The 22,514-nt window shown below is 41.0% G+C and overlaps 1 protein-coding gene across 6 annotated transcripts in view; it reads left to right on the top strand.

The window, feature by feature from the left end:
- ASTN2 (astrotactin 2) overlaps nt 1-22,514 on the top strand; it is a 917,697-nt gene that overhangs the window by 367,146 nt on the left and 528,037 nt on the right. For all 6 annotated transcript variants that reach the window (XM_049711017.1, XM_049711016.1, XM_049711015.1 and 3 more), the window contains one exon: nt 14,787-14,933. In XM_049711017.1, the coding sequence (XP_049566974.1) occupies nt 14,787-14,933 (147 nt within the window). The remainder of the gene's footprint in view (nt 1-14,786; nt 14,934-22,514) is intronic.

Below are 22,514 nucleotides of genomic sequence, written 5' to 3'. Positions count from 1 at the left end.
CTTTCGAATCATCTCCACGGTTTCTCATTCACACACTGCAATTTCACCTCGGGAGTATAGCATCTTTTTCTTTCCCCTAATGCATTCCATCAGCCTGTTAAATTCCAGTTGAATAGTATTTAACTTTCTACACTGGCCTCTTGTACCTGCCTCTTTTCCTTTCTTGCACATATTTTCCTGTGACTCTGAAGTCCATTTTCCTTAAAAATTATTTTCTAGCTTTGTTGACATATAATTGATGTACATCACAGTATAAGTTTGAGGTGTGCAACAAAATGATTTGACTTACATATTTTATAAAATGATTACTGCAACAAGTTTACTTAGCATCCATCATCTCAGATACAATAAAAAGAAAAAGCAAAAAAGAAGGAAAAAAATGTGTTTTCCTTGTGATAAGCACTTTTACGATTTACCCTCTTAACACTTTCATATATATTATACCTCAGGGTTAACTGCATGTCATCATGTTGATGTCATCATCCCTAGTACTTATTTATCTTATAACTGGAAGTCTGTACCTTTTGTTCACCGGTCTTCCAATTCTCCTTCTTCCCACCCACCAGCCACGGTAACCTGGCTGTTACCGTGATCTATTTTTCCATAGTTTTTTGGTTTTCTAGATTCCATAGATAAGTGAGATCACACAGTCGGGCAAGACTGACTATGAAACTGTCCTCCATCACTTGCCAGTGGTTAAGGCTTGGTTTTCCCACTTTCAGATAGAGACAGTAATCTCCGCCTTGCAAGACTGTTGAAAAGTGTAAGTAGGCAAATGTAAGTAAAATCTTTAACCCAGTGTCTGGCATAGCAGCCACAGTTAATTACTGGGAACTGCTCATATTCCTAACAGTCACCTTTGTATGAACTATTAAAGTAGCTCATTATTTTCCCCACTTTGTTCCACAGAACAATGGTTCTGCAGTATAGCAATACTTTGGGGAAACACTGGGTTAAATTCTGCGAAAGAGAATTTAATGTAGACCTTTTCAGAGAGTTTAATATCAGATATATACTCTCGCACCTTAAGAGTTGATTATAGAATAGAGCATATCCCAGAAATTTTTGAAAATTGATGTCTTTTTTCTTTTAAGATACATTTTTTGTTTTGTGGGCAATACCGCACTGGCTCTGTGGGGCATTTGGATACACTGGTGTGGTCAGTGGTTCTGGAGGTAGGGCTCACAGATTCTAATCCTACCCTCACATTTCACCAGTGAGACCTGGGTCAGGTGTCACGGAAAGAGCAGTAGGCTGCAGGTCAGATGTGGCTCTCAGGCCCCGTTATTCCCTTGGCGCCTAGATGGGAGTTCCCCATTAGGTCTCTTGTTCCTCATTTGTATCCTGGAGATAATAGCAACACCCACTGCATTGGATTTTGGTGAAAAGTGAATGAAATATTTGTGAATAATTTGTAAACTAACAAGAATTGAAAAAATATGGCGTGCCATCCTCATCGCCAGCACCCTTGTCACCACACCACTGTCGTCATCTCGAAGTTGCCTTCACACTTCCAGGAGCAGGTGTCTGCAACCGCCACAGAGAGATCCAGGGAGCGAGCTGTGTGTAGCCCCATTCAGTGTCTGCTGGCAGTGCCTTTCTGGGGTGATCCAAGCCTGCACTACAGACACACTCCTCGTCTACGGGGCAGAGCCAGCCCAGGGGGCTCCCCAGGGGCCTCATGAATAGTGACTGGCCCCAGGCAGCTCAACTGAACTGTTTTCTGGGGCTCAGAGAGGAAAAGAAACAGCCATCTAGCTTGTCCCTCCCACCATCTGCCCTCCTTGTAAGCCTCTCTCTGGTGATGCAGAGGTCCCCTTGAAGACCTGTGGTCAATATGAGGGAGGACAGTGAAGCCACCATGCATCCACCCATAGTCACCATAGGTCCGCAGGGCAAGCTGAGGTCTGTCAGCAGATTGACACTGAGGGTTGGTTCTTCTTGGCTCAGGCCGCATCTAGCATACTGATGGAGAAGTTGTGGAGCATAATGGTTAAGAACTTGGGTTCCGAAGTCAGTTTTTTTAAAAAATTTCAGCCCTATTACCTTTGAGCTTCATGGCCTTTAGCAAGCAGTGACCTCAGTTTCCTCTTGTGTCAAATGTGGGGGAGAGTAGACAGCATCTCATGAGGTTTCTGTGAAGATAAGTGAGATATTATGTGAAAAATGTTTAATTATATTTTCTGGTACAAAAGTGTTTTTTATAAATGTTCCTTATGATGATGAGGATGATATTCTTTGCTAGGAAAGCCACAGTAGAAAAAGCAAATCTATGCAAAGTATAATAAAGAGGCTCAAAATACGACGTCAGAGAAATAAAGTAAAACTAGCAATATTTGGTTTGGAGGAAAGAAAGCTCAAGGCAACTGCATTGCCACCTTGAACTAACTAAATAGCCTGGAGGAGGAGGTCTTGGGTACATCCTATTTGACTTGGACAGCAGAAGTTGGCTCACAGAGTGAGATTCTAGGACTGTTTAGTACAACTGTCTGAATATAGAATTGCTGCTTCGCAGGGGGTGAGTTTGCTGTCTCTGGAAGTATGCAAAGGCTGGATGAGCACTTGCACAGATCTTATAAAGGAAAATCCTAGGGAAGATGGGAGATTTTAAAGGATACTATGGATTTGAGAGCGTCAGGTTCAAAGTGCCAGAGGACACAAGAAACTAGTTCATGGCAGAAATAGAGGGGCAGGGGGTGAGGAGAGACTTGGCCCCTGATGAGCGACAGGGAAAAGGATGCCCCAAAAAGGATGCCCCATATTGACACATCACACTGAAGAAGTGTGTGCAGAATGTATACACGAGGCAGGCTGAGGAAAGGCGGCTGCCTTCCCCAGAGTTCTGAGAAAGCCCCAATTTCAACTATTCTTTCCTTCTGCCTCCAGCGTGACACTTGCACTTGTCAGAGGATGTGTCCCAATTTTAGTTTCCAGAAATACACAGAGAAGCACAGAGGCACTGGAGCTCAGGTGTGGCAGGAATCCCATGAGGTCTTCAGTGAGATTAATGGGGCACCCCACCAATCTGTGGTGGTCACCCTCATATGCAGGAGGCTGGGTGGCCTCTCAAGGGCTTTTTGTATGATTTCTGGCTGGCCGGGGACCAATCTTTGCTAAAGAAAGTGAATGAATACATTTGACTAGAAAAGTACCAATAGCAATATTCCAATACTGACACCTCTTGGTAGAATGAGGAATAACATTTAAGCATTTATTCATTCACTCATTCGTTCAATAGATGTTTATTGAGCACCTAATATATCCAGACATGCTTATAGACACTGGAGCTAATAGGAGGGCATAAAAAATGAGGTCTGACACGTAGTAGATACACATTAAATAATTACCTATTGAATAAATTAATTCCCAGATAAGGACATCGAGACTTAGAGAAGTAAGGTGACTTGTCCATGGGGGCCAGCAGCTAAGGTTAAAAGCCAGAATTCCAGCTTCTACCGGAGTATCACCGGCCTCTTGATATCCATGTAGATGCCAAGTGTTGGGCAGTGGGGTTTTAAGGAATTGAGATGAAAGGAATGACACCAAGAGCGTATATGGATCCCTAAGTATGTGTGCTTGGTGTTGTAACTGTGACCTCTTATTTAATCCACACAGTTCGCCTACCAGTTAGGGATTATCATTGTCATTTTATAGATTAGAATACCGAAGCTCTGAGAGTGTAGGTGACTTGCCAAAAGTTAGAAGCTACTAACAGGAGGAGTTTAGACTTAAATCTCTATGTCCAGAACCTAAAGCGAACCTTTCCTTTGTTCTAAGTGGCATTTCTACCTTTTGGTCTCCTTTACCCTAAAGTCTGGGTTCCTAGAATCTCTGTCCCTCACCCCAATTCCATATGCCATTTAAGGAAAGAAATGAGTTCTCAGCTTAGGTCCAAGCCTCTCCTGCCCCGTGATATCAGGAGGAAGGAATCAGTGGGAGTACAGCAGCTTTTAAGTTTTCCACGCACAGGGGTCTGATGGGGTTAGATCTCTTTTCTTCATTGTAAAATGTGATTGATTCAATTCCAGATTTAACTTAAATTTGATTTTCCTCTCTCAACCTGGCATTTCCAAACTGAGAATTAATCAAACCCCAAATTATAGGCAGCATGTGGATCAACAATGCCGAGTTATTTCCAGTCGAATTTCTCAAGCAATGAATTTTATGCCATTCTCTGCTGCCATGAGAGGAGTTGAGGGGTAAGAGGGAGGGGGAAATGAAGGGGAAATTAGATTATTAACTTTCTCCAGTTCCAGCAATCAATACAACCTGGTGAAATTCTATTCCCACAGCACAGCTCGCCCCCTTGCAAGTGATGGGGAGGGAACTGTAAACTGGGATGTCAACCAGGGATAACCATGACCCTAGCCATCCAACGATGCTCCTGTTACGATATGGAGCTATGATTTATTGTTTTGTTTTGTTTTTACCAATTATGTGCATCATCTTATTTTGTCCTCAAATCAGCCCTGAAAGACCATTGTTCCCATTTATTCAGATGGAGACATTGTGTCTTCTCAGGGTTAGGTCAGTGGGCAAGTGTCACATGAGATTTTGTGGTGAGGCAGGATTTAAACAAAGGCATACCTGTCTCCAAAGGCCATGCTCCTTCAGCAACTACATGATGCCATCCTGGGACACTTATTCTGTGGTGAAGTGGGAGGTAGTATGATATGGGGGAGAGGATGGAAAGAACTGGTTCTAATCCTGACTCTGCTACCTATGGATTAAGTGACCTTAGAAAAGTCGTTTTATCGCTCAGCCCGTCTGTTGCTGTGCAAAACAGAGATAGTAGGAACAGTTTGCTGTAAAAATTAAATGAGATAATTTCCCTCCACTAAAATGTAAGCTTCAAAGACTTTGGCTGTTTTGTTAACTGTCCTTTCCCCTGTGCCTAGAACAGTGTGAGGGAAAAGTTGATGTTCAATAAAAATATGTTGGACGGATGGCAGGAGGGATGGTTGGATATAAGTATTAGGCATAGTTCCTGGATCGTAGTAAGCACACAACAAATGGAGGTTCTCTTCCCCGTCTTTGCTCACTGTGGTACAGTGCGGAGCCTGGGTGAGGAGGGGTTGGGTATTATGGGATAGACAGTTTCTACCTTGCCGCTGTCTCCAGCCCCTCCTCAGAGCTAACTGCTGATGATCAGTTCCCTAGGCCAGGAACTCTTAAAAAGTCACCTCTGTTTGAGTCCCACTGTGAAGTTTCTGCCAGGCCTAGTTGCCATGGAAACCCCCAAGCCCTAGTGGCTGCTCCACGGGCATCTGGCCTGAGTGCAGACTTGACCTGCGTGCTTTCTTCTCCCTGGACTTCAGAGACAGCTGTGGTGTTTCAGGCATTCTCTGAGTAAATGGCTACCTCAGGGTGCTATTAATTTGCATTCTTTCTTCCATTCCCTTTGCTTCTTAAAACTCTCCCTGCACTCCCCACTCTGTGTGTCTTTAGCTTCTGTAAAGAATAATTCAATCCCTAGTATGTTCTGATAATGGGTTGGACAAAGAGATAAATAAGTCCTGGTTTCTGCCATCAGCTAGGAGAGAAATACCAATGTCTGGCTTGGAAAGATCATTTACCAAGGGCCTATCTATGTGCCAGAAACTGTGCTGGTCATTTGACATTTTCTGTCTCATTTAGGTCTTACAACACTCTTGAAGGAAATGTCATTTTATTCCTATTCTCCAGATAAGAAAACAAAGGGCCAACAAGCTAATGTGACTTTACTCCCCACCGTATTGACTCTTAAAGACCTTGGATTACCAGGAAGATTTAAATATAGGGGATGCAATTAGCCCAGCATGAGCCCAGGGAGCTAGTACAAGCAATCCTACTCCTACCCGTCAACCCTCTTCCCCCAACTAGAAATCAGCCTCATGGAGCCTGGGTGGTACGTCTGGTAGTTGTTTAATTAGTGAAAGGAATGTCTTGGTCACATCTGTTTCTGCTGCTGCATGGGCCAGTCTGAGAGATGCCTTCTTGGACACTCACGGGGCACTACTGTCCTTCCAGGGAGTCCACTCCCCAATGCCAGGCGCCTCTAGCCACCTTTCACGTCTCACGCTCTGGACCTGGTTCACCTTCCCAAGAGTTTGTTCCTGCTGGACTCATGTTTACATGTTCTTTCTCTTGAAACAGCCTCCTTAGAGTCGAGACTGGAAACTCAGTGCTGCTGCTATCTGGGAACGGGGGTCGGGGGGTGGGGTGGGATGTTAAATATCTAGATATCTAGGCTAGGAGTCATATGTTGACTTTTTTCTCTTTTTTCTTTTTTTCTTTTTTTTTTTTTGCGGTACGCGGGCCTCTCGCTGTTGTGGCCTCTCCCGTTGCGGAGCACAGGCTCCGGACACACAGACTCAGCGACCATGGCTCACGGGCCCAGCTGCTCCGCGGCATGTGGGATCTTCCCGGACCAGGGCACGAACCCGTGTCCCCTGCATCGGCAGGAGGACTCTCAACCACTGCGCCACCAGGGAAGCCCCATATGTTGACTTTTTAAGGAAAGACCTATGCGAGGCAACAACGCTTAGTCCATACCCTTTCTGGTAGAAAACATCGACGTTAGCTTGCTTCTGCTATTTAGTTATGAAACTGTTGATATTATCAGAGTTTGAAACAGCTTCTTGTGGCTCCCAGATGAGAGAGAAAATGTGTTCCTTTTTTTATGTGGTCCTTTTAAGTTAAGAGATTTTCTGTCCCCTGATACCACAACCATCTTTTTATCTTAACTGCTCTTCTAGTTAACTAATGTTCACCAACTATAGCAACCACAAGTATATGAATCGTCCCTGCCATAGGCTATGCCTTATTCTAAGACTGGCAATAAAGACAAAGCCCCTATTCTTTTATTTAGTTATGTATTTATTTATTTAACATCTTTTTGGGTTTTTTGACATGTTTATGTAAAAAGATGTATACGCCCATGCCACTCTCTCACTTCGTCCCAGCTTACCCTTGCCCCTCCCCATGACCTCAAGTCCATTCTCTCCGTCTGTGTGTTTACTCCTGTCCTGCCCCTAGGTTCTTCAGAACGATTGTGGTTTTTTTTGTTTTTTTTTTTCTTAGATTCCATATATATGTGTTAGCATACGGTATTTGTCTTTCTGACTTACTTCACTCTGTATGACAGACTCTAGGTCCATCCATCTCATTACAAATAGCTCAATTTCGTTTCTTTTTATGGCTGAGTAATATTCCATTGTATATATGTGCCACATCTTCTTTATCCATTCATCCGATGATGGACACTTAGGTTGCTTCCATGTCCCAGCTATTGTAAATAGAGCTGCAACGAACATTGTGGTACATGACTCTTTTGGAATTATGGTCTTCTCAGGGTATATGCCCAGTAGTGGGATTGCTGGGTCGTATGGTAGTTCTATTTTTAGTTTTTTAAGGAACCTCCATACTGTTCTCCATAGTGGCTGTATCAATTTACATTCTCACCAACAGTGCAAGAGAGTTCCCTTTTCTCCACACCCTCTCCAGCATTTATTGTTTGTAGATTTTTGATGACGGCCAATCTGACCGGTGTGAGGTGATACCTCATTGTAGTTTTGAGTTGCATTTCTCTAGTGATTAGTGATGTTGAGCATCCATTCATGTGTTTGTTGACAATGTGGATATCTTCTTTGGAGAAATGTCTATTTAGGTCTCCTGCCCATTTTTGGATTGGGTTGTTTGTTTTTTTCATATTGAGCTGCATGAACTGCTTGTAAATTTTGGAGATTAATCCTTTGTCAGTTGCTTCATTTGCAAATATTTTCTCCCATTCTGGAGGTTGTCTTTTCATCTTGTTTATGTTTTCCTTTGCTGTGCAAAAGCTTTTAAGTTTCATTAGGTCCCACTTGTTTATTTTTGTTTTTATTTCCATTTCTCAGAAAGGATCTTGCTGTGATTTATGTCATAGAATGTTCTGCCTATGTTTTCCTCTAAGAGTTTGATAGTGTCTGGCCTTACATTTAGGTCTTTAATTCATTTTGAGTTTATTTTTGTATATGGTGTGATGGAGTGTTCTAATCTCATTCTTTTACATGTAGCTGTCCAGTTTTCCAAGCACCACTTATTGAAGAGGCTGTCTTTTCTCCACTGTATATTCTTGCCTCCTTTATCAAAGATAAGGTGACCATATGTGCGTGGGTTTATCTCTGGGCTTTCTATCCTGTTCCATTGATCTATATTTCTGTTTTTGTGCCAGTACCATACTGTCTTGATTGCTGTAGCTTTCTAATATAGTCTGAAGTCAGGGAGCCTGATTCTTCCAGCTCCGTTTTTCTTTCTCAAGATTGCTTTGGCTATTCGGGGTCTTTTGTGTTTCCATATGAATTGTGAGATTTTTGTTCTAGTTCTGTGAAAAATGCCATTGGTAGTTTGTTAGGGATTGCACTGAATCTGTAGATTGCTTTGGATAGTATAGTCCTTTCACAATGTTGATTCTGCCAATCCAAGAACATGGTATATCTCTCCATCTCTTTGTATCATCTTTAATTTCTTTCATCAGTGTCTTATAATTTTTTGCATACAGGTCTTGTGTCTCCATAGGTAGATTTATCCCTAGGTATTTTATTCTTTTTGTTGCAGTGGTAAATAGGATTGTTTCCTAAATTTCTCTTTCAGATTTTTCATCATTAGTGTATAGGAATGCCAGAGATTTCTGTGCATTAATTTTGTATCCTGCTACTTTACCAAATTCATTGATTATCTCTAGTAGTTTTCTGGTAGCATCTTTAGGATTCTCTATGTATAGTATCATGTCATCTGCAAACAGTGACAGCTTTACTTCTTCTCTTCTGATTTGGATTCCTTTTATTTCTTTTTCTTCTCTGATTGCTATGGCTAAAACTTTCAAAACTATGTAGAATAATAGTGGTGAGAGTGGGCAACCTTGTCTTGTTACTGATCGTAGTGGAAATGGTTTCAGTTTTTCACCATTGAGAACGATGTTGGCTGTTGGTTTGTCGTATATGGCCTTTATTATGTTGAGGTAGTTTCTCTGTCTGCCTATTTTGTAGAGGGTTTTTATCATAAATGGGTGTTGAATTTTGTCAAAAGCTTTTTCTGCACCTACTGATATTATCATATGGTTTTTATCCTTCAGTTTGTTAATATGGTGTATCACATTGATTGCTTTTCCTATATTGAAGAATCCTTGCATTCCTGGGATAAACCCTACTTGATCATGGTGTATGATCCTTTTCATGTGCTGTTGGATTCTGTTTGCTAGTATTTTGTTGAGGATTTTTGCATCTATGTTTATCAGTGATACTAGCCTGTAGTTATCTTTTTTTGTGACATCTTTGTCTGGTTTTGGTATCAGGGTGATGGTGGCCTCGTAGAATGAGTTTGGGAGTGTTCCTCCCTCTGTTATATTTGGAAGAGTTTCAGAAGGGTAGGTGTTAGCTCTTATCTTAATGTTTGATTAGATTTACCCGTGAAGCCGTCTGGTCCTGGGCTTTTGTGTGTTGGAAGATTTTTAATCACAGTTTTAATTTCATTTCTTGTGATTGGTCTGTTTATATTTTCTATTTCTTCCTGGTTCAGTCTTAGAAGGTTGTGCTTTTCTAAGAATTTGTCCATTACTTCCAGGTTGTCCATTTTATTGGCATATAGTTGCTTGTAGTAATGTCTCATGATCCTTTGTATTTCTGCAGTGTCAGTTGTTACTTCTCCATTTTCATTTCTAATTCTATTGAATTGACTCTTCTCCCTTTTTTTCTTGATGATTCTGGCTAATGGTTTATCAATTTTGTTTATCTTCTCAAAGAACCAGCTTTTAGTTTTATTGATCTTTGCTATAGTTTCCTTCATTTCTTCTTCATTTATTTCTGATCTGATCTTTAGGATTTCTTTCCTTCTGCTAAGTTTGGGGTTCTTTTGTTCTTCTTTCTCTAATTGCTTTAGGTGTAATGTTAGGTTGTTTATTTGAGATGTTTCTTGTTTCTTGAGGTAGAATTGTATTGCTATAAACTTCCCTCTTAGAACTGCTTTTGCTGCATCCCGTAGGTTTTGGGTTTTGGTGTTTTCATTGTCATTTGTCTCTAGGTATTTTTTGATTTCCTCTTTGATTTCTTCAGTGATCTCTTGGTTATTTAGTAGTGTATTGTTTAGCCTCTGTGTGTTTGTAATTTTTACAGATTTTTTCCTGTAATTGATACCTAGTCTCATACCGTTGTGGTCAGAAAGCATACTTGATACGATTTCAACTTTCTTAAATTTACCAAGGCTTGATTTGTGACCCAAGATATGATCTATCCTGGAGAATGTTCCTTGAGCACTTGAGAAAAATGTGTATTCTGTTGTTTTTGGATGGAATGTCCTATATGTATCAATTAAATCCATCTTGTTTAATGTATCATTTAAAGCTTGTGTTTACTGTTTATTTTCGTTTTGGATGATCTGTCCATTGGTGAAAGTGGGGTGTTAAAGTCCCCTACTCTTATTGTGTACTGCCAATTTCCCCTTGTATGGCTGTTAGCATTTGCCTTATGTATTGAGGTGCTCCTATGTTGGGTGCATAAATATTTACAATTGTTATATCTTCTTCTTGGATTGATCCCTTCATCATTATGTAGTGTCCTCCTTGTCTCTTGTAACACTGTCTCTTGTATTTTAAAGTCTATTTTGTCTGATATGAGTATTGCTACTCCAGCTTTCTTTTGATTTTCATTTGCATGGAATATCTTTTTCCATCCCCTCACTTTCAGTCTGTATGTGTCCCTAGGTCTGAAGTGGGTCTCTTGTAGACAGCATATATATGCGTCTTGTTTTTGTATCCATTCAGCAAGCCTGTGTCTTTTGGTTGGAGCATTTAATCCATTCACGTTTAAGGTAATTATTTGTATGTATGTTCCTATGACCATTTTCTTAATCGTTTTGGGTTTGTTTTTATAGGTCCTTTTCTTCTCTTGTGTTTCCCACTTAGAGAAATTCCTTTAGCATTTGTTGTAGAGCTGGTTTGGTGGTGCTGAATTCTCTTAGCTTTTGATTGTCTGTAAAGGTTTTAATTTCTCCGTCAAATCTGAATGAGATCCTTGTTGGGTAGAGTAATCTTGGTTGTAGGTTCTTCCCTTTCATCACTTTATGTATATCATGACACTCCCTTCTGGCTTGTAGAGTTTCTGCTGAGAAATCAGCTGTTAACCTTATGGGAGTTCCCTTGTATGTTATTTGTCGTTTTTCTGTTGCTGCTTTCAATAATTTTTCTTTGTCTTTAATTTTTGCCAGTTTGATTACTATGTGTCTTGGCGTGTTTCTCCTTGGGTTTATCCTGTATGGGACTCTCTGTGCTTCCTGGACTTGGGTGGCTATTTCCTTTCCAATGTTAAGGAAGTTTTCACCAATAATATCTTCAAATATTTTCTCTGGTCCTTTCTCTCTCTCTTCTCCTTCTGGGACACCTATAATGCGAATGTTGTTGCATTTAATGTTGTCCCAGAGGTCCTTTAGGCTGTCTTCATTTCTTTTCATTCTTTTTTGTTTATTCTCTTGTGCAGCAGTGAATTCCACCCTTCTGTCTTCCAGGTCACTTATTCGTTCTTCTGCCTCCGTTATTCTGTTGCTGATTCCTACCAGAGAACTTTTAATTTCATTTATTGTCTTGTCTATCATTGTTTGTTTGCTCTTTAGTTCTTCTAGGTCCTTTTTAAACATTTCTTGTAGTTTCTCCATTCTAGTTCCAAGATTTTGTACCATCCTTGCTATCATTACTCTGAATTCTTTTTCAGGTAGACTGCCTATTTCCTCTTCATTTGTTAGGTCTGGTAGGTTTTTATCTTGCTCCTTCATCTGCTGTGTATTTTTCTGTTTTCTCATTTTTCTTAACTTTCTGTGCCTGGGGTCTCCTTTTTGAAACCTGCAGGTTTGTAGTTCCCATTGTTTTTGGTTTCTGCCCCCAGTGGCTAAGGCTGGTTCAGTGGGTTGTGTAGGCTTCCTGTTGGAGGGTAGTAATGCCTGTGTTCTGGTGGATGCGGCTGGATCTTGTCTTTCTGGTGGGCAGGTCCACGTCTGGTGGTGTATTTTGGGGTGTCTGTGGCCTTATTATGATTTTAGGCAGCCTCTCTGCTAATGGGTGGGGTTGTGTTCTTGTCTTGCTAGTTGTTTGGCATAGGGTGTCCAGCACTGTAGCTTGCTGGTCGTTGAGTGGAGCTGGGTCTTAGCGTTGAGATGGAGATCTCTGGGAAAACTTTTGCCGTTTGATGTTACGTGGGGCTGGGAGGTCTCTGGTTGACCAGTGTCCTCAATTCGGCTCTCCCACCTCAGAAACTCAGGCCTGACACCCGGCTGGAGCACCAAGACCGTGTCAGCCACACGGCCAGACAAAGTTCAACCAAAGTTGTGATACTTATTTCCCTTGTAGGAGTCCACATGATATTAAGAGGCACCATGGGAGGAGTATATTAATAGCTACCATGTCTTGGGCCTTACGATTACCCTTTTTCCCTTAACAACATCACCTCCCGGCAGGTCCTGAGGAGACCAGGCTCCTGTGAGAGAGAACTGGACCCCACAGTTTCCCAAAGCTGAAGCCCCAGTGGGTCCTGAGGAGACCCAACTTCCGTTAGTGTGGACTCGACCCCCGGTTGTCCTGAAGCCCGGGCCGTCAGCATGGACTCAGCCCTGCGTGTTCCAGTAGCCAAAGACCCAGCGGGTCCTGAGGAGACGGGCCTCCTGGCAGCTGTCCACAAAGCCCCTATTCTTAAATTAAGCAATTTAAGGTTCTGAGCAATGAACCTGGCAGGAGAGACATAAAGATGGTAAAGATGGGATCCCTTCCCTCAAGCAGCTCACTGATTATTAAGAAAAATAGGTATCCGTACAAAAATCTGAAAGTGGGCTGTCAGGGGCTCCTGTTCCTCTAGGGTCCATTTATCTGGGAGTGTTGGTTGTCTATGGTTGGCATGATTTTTGACAGTTCCGTGCCTGTGTCTGGTTGCTAATATACTTATTATCCCTTCTGGAAGATATGATGCATTTACTGAGATGCTACCACATTGCAGACACTGTGGTAGGCATTGCGATACAGTGGTGAGCCGAAGACGCAGTGCCTGCCCTGAAGGAATTTACCATCAAGTTATTAGATTCTAGTGTTTGAATAAGATATTTTAAGAAGCATAACAAATGTAGGCAGTCTTTCTCCCTAGAGGGAGAGGGATTTACACTTATGATTAATCTCAGTGAGTGACGGGAAACAAGGAAACAAGTGGATTTCTATGCAAAAGAAATAGCTCCTATGCTAATATTAACATGATGAAGAGCGCTCACTTTGGCATCACTGCAGTGATGCAGCCCTGCCAGCTCGTGGGCTGGGTAGGAGAGAGCAGCAAGGAGGTATGAATGTAGGGACGCACTGTGAAGGCCTCAGATGCCAGGCTAATCAGTGTGGACCACATGCTGTGGCCAGTTGCTCTATAACAGCTCAGGGGGTTCCACCATGGAGTTAGATGGGAAGATGTGCCTACACCTCCCTCATCTCACAAGCAAACAGACAACAGAAGAGATCAGGGGTAAGAGGTGAAAATGCTAAGGACATAGAGTACACAGGACTGCATGCTGTTTAGTTGCTATAAAGGAGGAAGACAGAAGACTGAAAGTTGACATCTAGGTTTCTGGCCAGTTTAAATGGCAGTGCTTTCAATACTTAGGGGAGCCCAGGAGAAGGAGGAAGAAGAGGCTTTAAGGAGATGGTAATGCGTCCAGTTTGAACATGTTGTTTTGTCATACTCATGGGATATTCAGAGAGAGATGGCCGGGAGGTTTGGACATAAAGTTTTGCTCCAAATAAGAGCAGAGTGGATAATAGAAATTTGGGAAGCATTGTTCTAGATGTGTTAATCAAAGCCTTGAAATTAGATGTGAATAGTAAAGCCAAATAATGAGACTCGTTGGGGGCTCAGGATATAGTCCTTAGAATTTCTTTGCTGGTCCAGCACTCTCCTTGCCAGGCAGATCCAATCTACTCATTGTACTGTGACCGTGAAATTGTCTTTAATTTTCCCAGGCAAAACTCCCCTTCTCATCTTGTGCCCTCTCTACTAGCTCTTAGCACAACTTGCCTTGGATTCTAATTAGCTGTGGATAAGTCCGCCTTTGCCCCCTAGCCTGTAAGCTCCTGCAGAGCAAGAACTATTCTTATTCTGCTCTATGTGTGTCTCACCTAGGAGGTCATCAGTAGATGCTTGGGAAATTAACTTGAACTGATCGGCCTCAAAGTCCGTGCAACCCTTCTAGATGGCAGACATTGTATATACCCTATGCCACACACATGATCATCACAACCACCTGTGAGCTGTCTGTTATTATCCTCATCATGCACATAAGAAAACCGAGGTTCAGAAATTGAAACAGGTCACACAGCCAATGAGGGCTGAAGGCCACATTTGAACCCAGATGGTCAAACTCCAAAGCCCATGCTCCTTTCCCTAGGCCCTATGAATTCAACAACACAGTATCTTCTCGGTTGCTTCTAAAGTGAGTAGAAAGTTTAGTATCATCTAAATATTATCAAACAAGACCAACCTAATTGAGAGGGGAAGAGTAAGAATTGCCACAATTTTGAGGAAGTTTTTTTCTTTTCGTCTATACCAAAAGGGATAAATAAGCCCATTTTGCAGAGAGTTAAACAAAGACCCAACAGGGGACCACTGAGCTGTCGCTACAAGCACAGAGGTTGGAAAATGTGGTTTCTTTTTCCAGCTTCTCATTTGGAAAACAACAGAATTCCCAAATTCCATGCTATTCCTGTTTCCTCACCTCATGGACTTATGTATCTTTGTGTGTGTTTATGTTACTAGGTTTGCTGAAAAGCCCAGTGAACAAGACGGCCCTGATGCTGATCGCTGTGAGCTCCTGCATCCTGGCCATGGTGTGTGGCAGTCAGATGTCCTGTCCACTCACTGTGAAGGTGACTCTGCATGTGCCCGAGCACTTCATTGCAGACGGTAAGAGCTGAGCGTCGGAGATGCCCCACATCTCCTCGGCACCTTGCACCCCTGTGTGCTCCAATGTTCCCCATGCGTGGCCCAACCTCAGAATTATATTACTAAAAAAGAGAGAGAGCATCCAAAGACCTTAAGAGGTCCTTATCTCTGAAAATCCTGGATTATTTGAATGGAACTAAAGACTGCTTTTATTCCATGGGCAAGGGTAAGGTTTGTTAATAAAGAAAGAATTCCAATGTGCGTGCAGAAAGATTGAGCTACTTCAGAGAACCTACTGTTTTCTTATCATGCGTGTGCATCCTATGCCTAACTAAAAATACCTCCCCGCCCCCCAAAATAGTCTTTCCTATTTAAAAAATACGACAAAGAAGACTGTATGAGCTTTTTTGGAACTTCCTAAGTGTCCTGGATTATACTCATATCTCTTTCGCTGTAAATGTCCTTTACAAGCATGTTATATCCTACCATTTACTCCTCACCCAATTAGTTTGAATTAATGAGACACTGTAGTTGCTATACTCATTCGCAAAGCATGGTCCAAGAAGCTGATTAAGGTGCTTGATATCTATTGCTAAAGTGCCCTCCAGAAAATTGTTCCAGTTTATATACTCCAGCAGAACGTGATGTGTTTCCCCAAATGCTTGGCATTATTATTTATTATTTATTTTTACAATTTACATATATTATAACTTTTCCTTTACATACATTACAAATGACAGAAATGTATCCATTTTGGGGAAGAATTTTTTTTTTTAATTGACGTGTAGTTGATTTACGATGCTGTGTTAATTTCTGCTGTGCAGCAAAGTGATTCGGTTATACATATATATACATTTTTGTATTCTTTTCCATTACGGTTTATCTTAGGATATTGAATATAGTTTCCTGTGATATATGGTAGGACCTGGTTGTTTATCCATTCTATGTATAATAGCTTACAACTGCTAACCCCAACCTCCCATTCCATCCCTCCCCTCCTCCCCCCTCCCCCTTGGCAACCACCAGTCTGTTCTCTATGTCCATGAGTCTGTTTATGTTTTGTAGATAGGTTCATTTGTGCCATATTTCAGATTCCACATATAAGTGATAACATATGATGTTTGTCTTTCTCTTTCTGACTTCATTTAGTGTGATCATCTCTAGTTTCATCCATGTTGCTACAAATGGCATTATTTCCTTCTTTTTTATGGCTGGGTAGTATTCCGTTGTATATATGTACCACATCTTCTTTTTTATTATTAGTTTTTATTGGAGTACAGTTGATTTACAAAGCTGTGTTAGTTTCAGGTGTACAACAAAGTGAATACATATATACATTATATATATATACACGCACATGCTCATTCTTTTTTCAGATTCTTTTCACATATAGGTTATTACAGAATATTGAGTAGAATTCCCTGTGTTATACAGTAAGTCCTTATTAGTATTATTATTTTTAAATGTATTGAAAGTTATCGTAAATATAATAAAGAAGAAATATTAAGTATGCAGCTTAATGAATTTTTACATGAGTTCACCCAGATCAAACATAAAACATTTCCAACACCTTCAGCTTCCTTATGCCCCCTCCCAGTGAATCCCATCCTAGGGATAACCACCCTTCTAGCACCATATTAGTACCATTATTATTTTTTAAAATCTTTTTCCCATTGGATATGTATCAGGTGTTTTTGAGATCCTTTATATATGTCAGCCATATTTTAATGCAACTTGATTTTATCTCTAATTTTTTAAGATACAATGTTCACAACTTAGCACCAATCCCTTCAGTATGTTCTGTGCAGAGTGGAACTTTCACCTCCTTTCTCTCCTAGACTTATACTAAAGCATCCTGTGTTTACTCCTACTTCACCATAGTGAACTAGCCCCTACTTTAAATTTTTTTTCAATTATATTTTTATTGAGGTATAGTTGATGTGCCATATTATGTAAGTTTCAGGTATACAACGTATTTTGCACAATTTTTAAAGACTATATTCCATTTATAGTTATTGTGAAATACTGGCTGTATTTCCTGTGTCGTACTATATATCCTTGTAGCTCATTTATTTTATATGTAGTAGTTTGTACCTCTTAATCCCCTACCCCAGTCTTGCCCCTCCCACCTTCCCTTTCCCCTCTGGTAAGCACAAGTTTGTTCTCTATATCTGTGAGTCTATTTCTCTTCTGTTATAATCACTAGCTAACTTTATATTTTAATTTTTATTTCCATTTTTCAATTGAACTGCAAGTAAGTTTAGTATTTCTCATCTTATATGCACTCAGTTGATTTTTTTACCAAAGCAGAAGACTTTCGGTTCATCCCTATCAAATCGTATGTGCACATAAGACAGGAAAATATGGGAATATGAAATGGCAGAAGCATAGCAGAAGTAGAAGGGACAAAATTTACTGCAGCACCTAGGCACGTAGGCTCATGGAGCTTGGGGCTGGAAAAATTGCCAGGACCTGGGTGTGGCTGGAACATGGGATGGGAGAGTTAGAGTGATGAAAACCAATAGGGCAAAGTTTGACCATTGTTGGAGGCATGTGAACTTACTTTTTATCACCACCAGTCACTATTCATTAATTGTAGAATGTTAGGTCTTAGAGACATCCACATTTTGAACATTTATTTTCACGCATGTAGAAATGGAGCTCCTAAGAGACTAAGTAACTTGGTCAGGGTCATGATTAATGGCTGAGATCAGAGACTATAGAATAATACAAACAAAATTCAAATACTTGCCCTATTACCTGCCACTTCCGTAGCCAAGTGAATTATTTACCTCTCTGAGTCTCAATCTCGGCGTCTATAAAATGGGAATGATAATGATACCTATCTCATAGGCTTATTGTGAAGCCTACAATTCCGTATTTATCAGATTTTTAGATAGCAAGTAGGTGGGAAATAGCAAAATCAAAGGATTACCCAAGAAAACTGTAAAACTACTGTGGTGGCTTCAAAGGATAGACAAAAATGTGGTAAATTAAAAGGTGCCCTTTCTTATTCTGATCTCTGTCATAAACTTAAAGCTTTATAACTACATGTAGACTTGTCTGCTTCTGCCTCTAGACTGGAATGTCTGTGAGGCAAGAATATCCCTGGTGACAAACACGCCGCATGGCCTGTGATGGATGCTCAATAAGTATGTGTTGAATGAATGAACAGGGCCTAAATTAAAGCAGAATTATGAAAAGTTCTGTGGGATTCTTCTACCAGATGTGTAAGCAGAAAGGGGAGACCGAGTGAAGGAAAACTAAGGCAGAGTATGCACAGAAGTCAAAAAAATTGGAAATAACCATGGAATATAGAAGATTAGAGACGCAACTTAGGGGGATCTTCAGGAATCCAGAAAGCAACCAACACCTGAAGTCAGGTGGACAGCTGTCTAATAGTTCTAGGCAAGCAGACCTTCCACAGCACAGTCCCAGTGCCTCTTGTGGGTGGATAATCTCTGTGCATTGCTCATTCCATTCTCCCAACAGAAAATGGATACCCCTTTTCTAGGAGTAGAGCCCAAGTATTAATATTCTCAATAAGAACTTGAGGTGATCCCTTAACAGAAGTTTGAGAGCTGCATCAGTATCTCTTTACGTGTTACTTTCCTTTCATCTAACAGATTAACAACTCCTTGCGATCTCTTGGAGCCCTGATAGGGGCTTTGGTTTCTTCCATCTTACACTTGATCAATGCTGTATTAATGGAGCTGCCTTATGGCAATTCCAGTGATTGCCTATAGCACTGAATACCATGTGAATGGTCCAATATGAGTTTTATAACAAGGCAGCTCTCATCGCATGGATTTGGGCTTCACCCAAATTGCCCTACAGGTAGCATTATTGATGAATGGTTATTGGTTAACATTAAAAGCTCATATGAGTTGAGATGTTAGTTTCTTCATCCCTCGAGGCTCCCATTGTATAATATGTCAGGACATATTCGCCAAATATCCTGGCCCTATAGTAAGCCAGTAGAAGAGACAACATTTAAAGGAATAAGCTGTCTAGATTAAATGGGTGAAATGGTTCCACTCCAGTGTAGATAGATAACACTATACCTAGAGTTCTCTGTTCCATTTTGTTCTGGTAGTTGTGCTTTAAGAAGCACAGAAGGTCAGTGATATATTGGAAGGCATCCAAAATAAAGGAATTGCAGCCAAGGGATTGGAAAAACATTGTCAATACCTAAAAACCCCTTAAGGAAAGGGTGGAGGAAAATCATTCTATAAGAAGAGTTGAAGGAACTTAGACAAAAAGTGAGCTTAGAATTATTGAGCATATCTGTTATGAATATGGCAGTGTTCAAAACACTTTACATGGAGTTACTAATATAATGCTCATATCAGAACTCTGAGGCAGGATTTAGCATCCTCTTTTTGCATAAATGGAAGGTAGTTTTTGGAGATGTTAAGTGATTTGGCCAGGTTAACACACAGAAGTGAAGCAAGGTATGAAAACCCAAGACTACCTGAACCTCTCATCCAAGTTTTTTCCATGTCCCATGCTTCCACAAAATTGACGATGATAGTTATCATTTGTCTTGAAAAGGGAGCAGGCTTGTTCTGGAAGTCCCCAGGAAGCAAAATTAGAGCCATATGGGTGAGGAGGGTGGTCAGAGATGGGAGAAGATTGAGTCTTAATCTGAAAATGTCTTCCCTTTCTAAGCTTTAGTCTCATGTATAAAGTGGGGGATTATAGCAGTACGTACCTCCTAGAGCTGTTGTGAAGAATAAATGAAATAATGCTCATAAGGCTTTCAGCTCATTACTGAGACCTAGTAATGGCTCAATAAATCATATACATGTTAGTAGTTGTGATAATACTTTTTCAGTATTGGAAGGGGGTCCTTGCAAGGTAATGAGTTCCCCATCATAGGGAATTTCCTGAAAATAGATGACCACATTTATCTCTATGAAGCCATAGAAGAAAAGTGAAGGAATGTGTTTGGCTAGGGTACAAAATATTTTGCATCAGAGCCATTTTATCAGACTATACATTTTTAAAACACTTAAATTTTTAGGACCTTTAGGGTATGTTTGTTTATTCTTTACTTCCTCATCCGTGAGTATCACCCATTCTTTGCCTAGGCTCAGAAATGGAGTGAGACCCAGGAATGAGTTATGGCCAGTGATGTCTCTTGACTAAATACACCCTGCTACCCAAGCACAGACGGTGTTCTTTATGTTGATATGCTCATTGCGTAAACATCTATGCCAAAATATCTGGTTGTTAAGGTCAAGTTAATGTGTTAGCCTTGACTTTTGGGTTGGACTAAGGTGTATTCAAGTCTTCTCTATTCCCTAGGACTAAGGAATTGGGGATTATGGATTCCTTACCAGCCTATGAAATCCTCAAGTGGAAATGTTCATCATTAGGATGGCCTGGTTCATTAATATGCCACATGTGTAGCTGCTTTTGAACACAAAACTATACACGATGAATCTTGTTCTACATTTATTTGCTTGTACCCCTACTTTGTGTCTTTCAACCCAAGAGAGTGAGCTAGTGTGTGGCTGTGCTGTCAATAAGGAATGAGGTTCATAAGTGACTTCAGAGCAAGTTTGCAGTGATTTGAATACACGGGAGGAGTATTTTCAATTCTTAGAAGTGGAAGTGACACCACACTGAAGGTGACTGCTTAGTCACAAACCACCAGGCTACTTGCCCAAAAAGAGTAGCTCCTTGGATATCTTGCTCTCTGGAATCATCCGGAGCTTTGTTTTAAAATGTTCAGTTTTTATTTCAGACTTTTGAGCACCATGGAACATGTTCAGGTATAGAAGTGCTCTACAGTATGACCTCTCCCTTTTCCATTCTTAACTCCTTCGCACGCACTTAATACTATTTAGACAGATAGACTGCCTGGCTTTGTATTACCTCATTTCTATGTATTGCAATCCTACCCATGTCTAAGACCTAACTTAATTTTCTCCTTTCTCCAGAAACCCTTCTTCAACAAAACCCCCAAAACTTCTTCAAAGGAAACGCCCATCAGAAATAATCTCTCCTTCCTTGAAAATTATGTAGAACTGTATTTGTATCTTTCTAATAACCCCACAATCTAATTTCCATCACTGTTATTGTTAGGTATGTGTCACTGGAACAACTGACATAGTCCGAAGAACTGGCCTCCTGCATTAAATCAAGCGCCTCTCCAGTCTTTTCTTGACATTGCAAACAGAACAATCTTTTAAAATGAAAAATCTCAACATGTTGCATCCTCCCATAAATCTGTTCAAATACTTCTTTTTTTTTTTTTTTTGGGTACGCGGGCCTCTCACTGTTGTGGCCTCTCCTGTTGCGGAGCACAGGCTCCGGACGCGCAGGCTCAGCGGCCATGGCTCACAGGCCCAGCTGCTCCGCAGCATGTGGGATCTTCCCGGACCAGGGCACGAACCCGTATCCCCTGCCTCGGCAGGCGGACTCTCAACCACTGCGCCACCAGGGAAGCCCTCAAATACTTCTTATTGTACTTATTATAAAGATTGAACTCTTTAACATGGCCTTTAAGTCCCAGCAAGATCAGGCCCCTGCCTGCCTCTCTAACCTCACCTTATAACAGTTTCTCTACATTGTTTTCTTAAATATCCTTGGCTGTCTCCTGCCTCAGGGCCTCTGCACATGTCCTTCTTACTCTCGGAAAATTTCTCCCCACTTCCTCAGTTTCTTCGGTACAAATTCCATTCACCGTACAGTGGTTGACCTCCCCTTTCATTTCCCAGTCTCTGTTGGGCCCATAACTATTCTTTCTCCTTGAGCCCTGCTCTATTCCTTGATCACACTCATTTCTATTTGTAATTATAGTCTTATCTAGTTAATGTTGAGCTCTCCCACTAGGCTGCGAGCTCCTTAAGGATAGACATAATATTTGTTTGTTTTGAACATTATATTCAGCACTTGGGACAGCACCTAAAACAGAGTGCCCCCAAAGCTTTGGTTGAATGAAAATAAATAAATAAATAAAATGATTTTAATAGCTAGTCTGTAATTTCCTCAAGAGCAAAGCCACAATTTATTCATGCCCTGAACTACTGTGAAGCCTAAGGAAGGTTCTGACTCAGTAGACATATAATAAATTATGACTGTGAAATGAGTGAAGGGACAAAGGGCAGGCAGGTGGATGCAGATGCCCTAAGAAGATACATTCTGGGGAATGACGGTGCAAGAAATCTGAGGCTGCCTCCTCTTCTTATGACTGACTTCACTTCCCAAGGTTTTTGTTCCCATCCCCAAAGATAAGAAACTCCAATCAAACTCACATCTCTCCACCTCCAACACCAAAATGAAACAAGCCTTATCCCAGAGCCCAGGAAGAGGGGAAAATATAAATTGAGCTGAGATTCAGTACACCCAGGGGGGAGTGGCAGTGAAATACCAATAAACCATATTAATATGCTGAAATCAGGAAGAATAGGTTGAACTCCAACCCAGATGTAATAACTATACGTGAGAGAGTGCAGGAGAAGGCAAGCCTAGGTTTCAGTCAGAATTAAAATGAGATCTGTGATGAAACTGGTAATATAATTATAAACTGTGAAAACATGTTCCCTTCTCCCTCTTCTTGTACTTAATGGACAGCTTGCTAAGCAATGGCCT

The sequence above is a fragment of the Orcinus orca genome, chromosome 6 (genome assembly GCF_937001465.1).
Source record: "Orcinus orca chromosome 6, mOrcOrc1.1, whole genome shotgun sequence".
Classification (NCBI taxonomy): Eukaryota; Metazoa; Chordata; class Mammalia; order Artiodactyla; family Delphinidae; genus Orcinus; species Orcinus orca.
The sequence above is the reverse complement of the archived record's forward strand: the minus strand, read 5'-3'. Positions and strand labels throughout refer to the sequence as shown.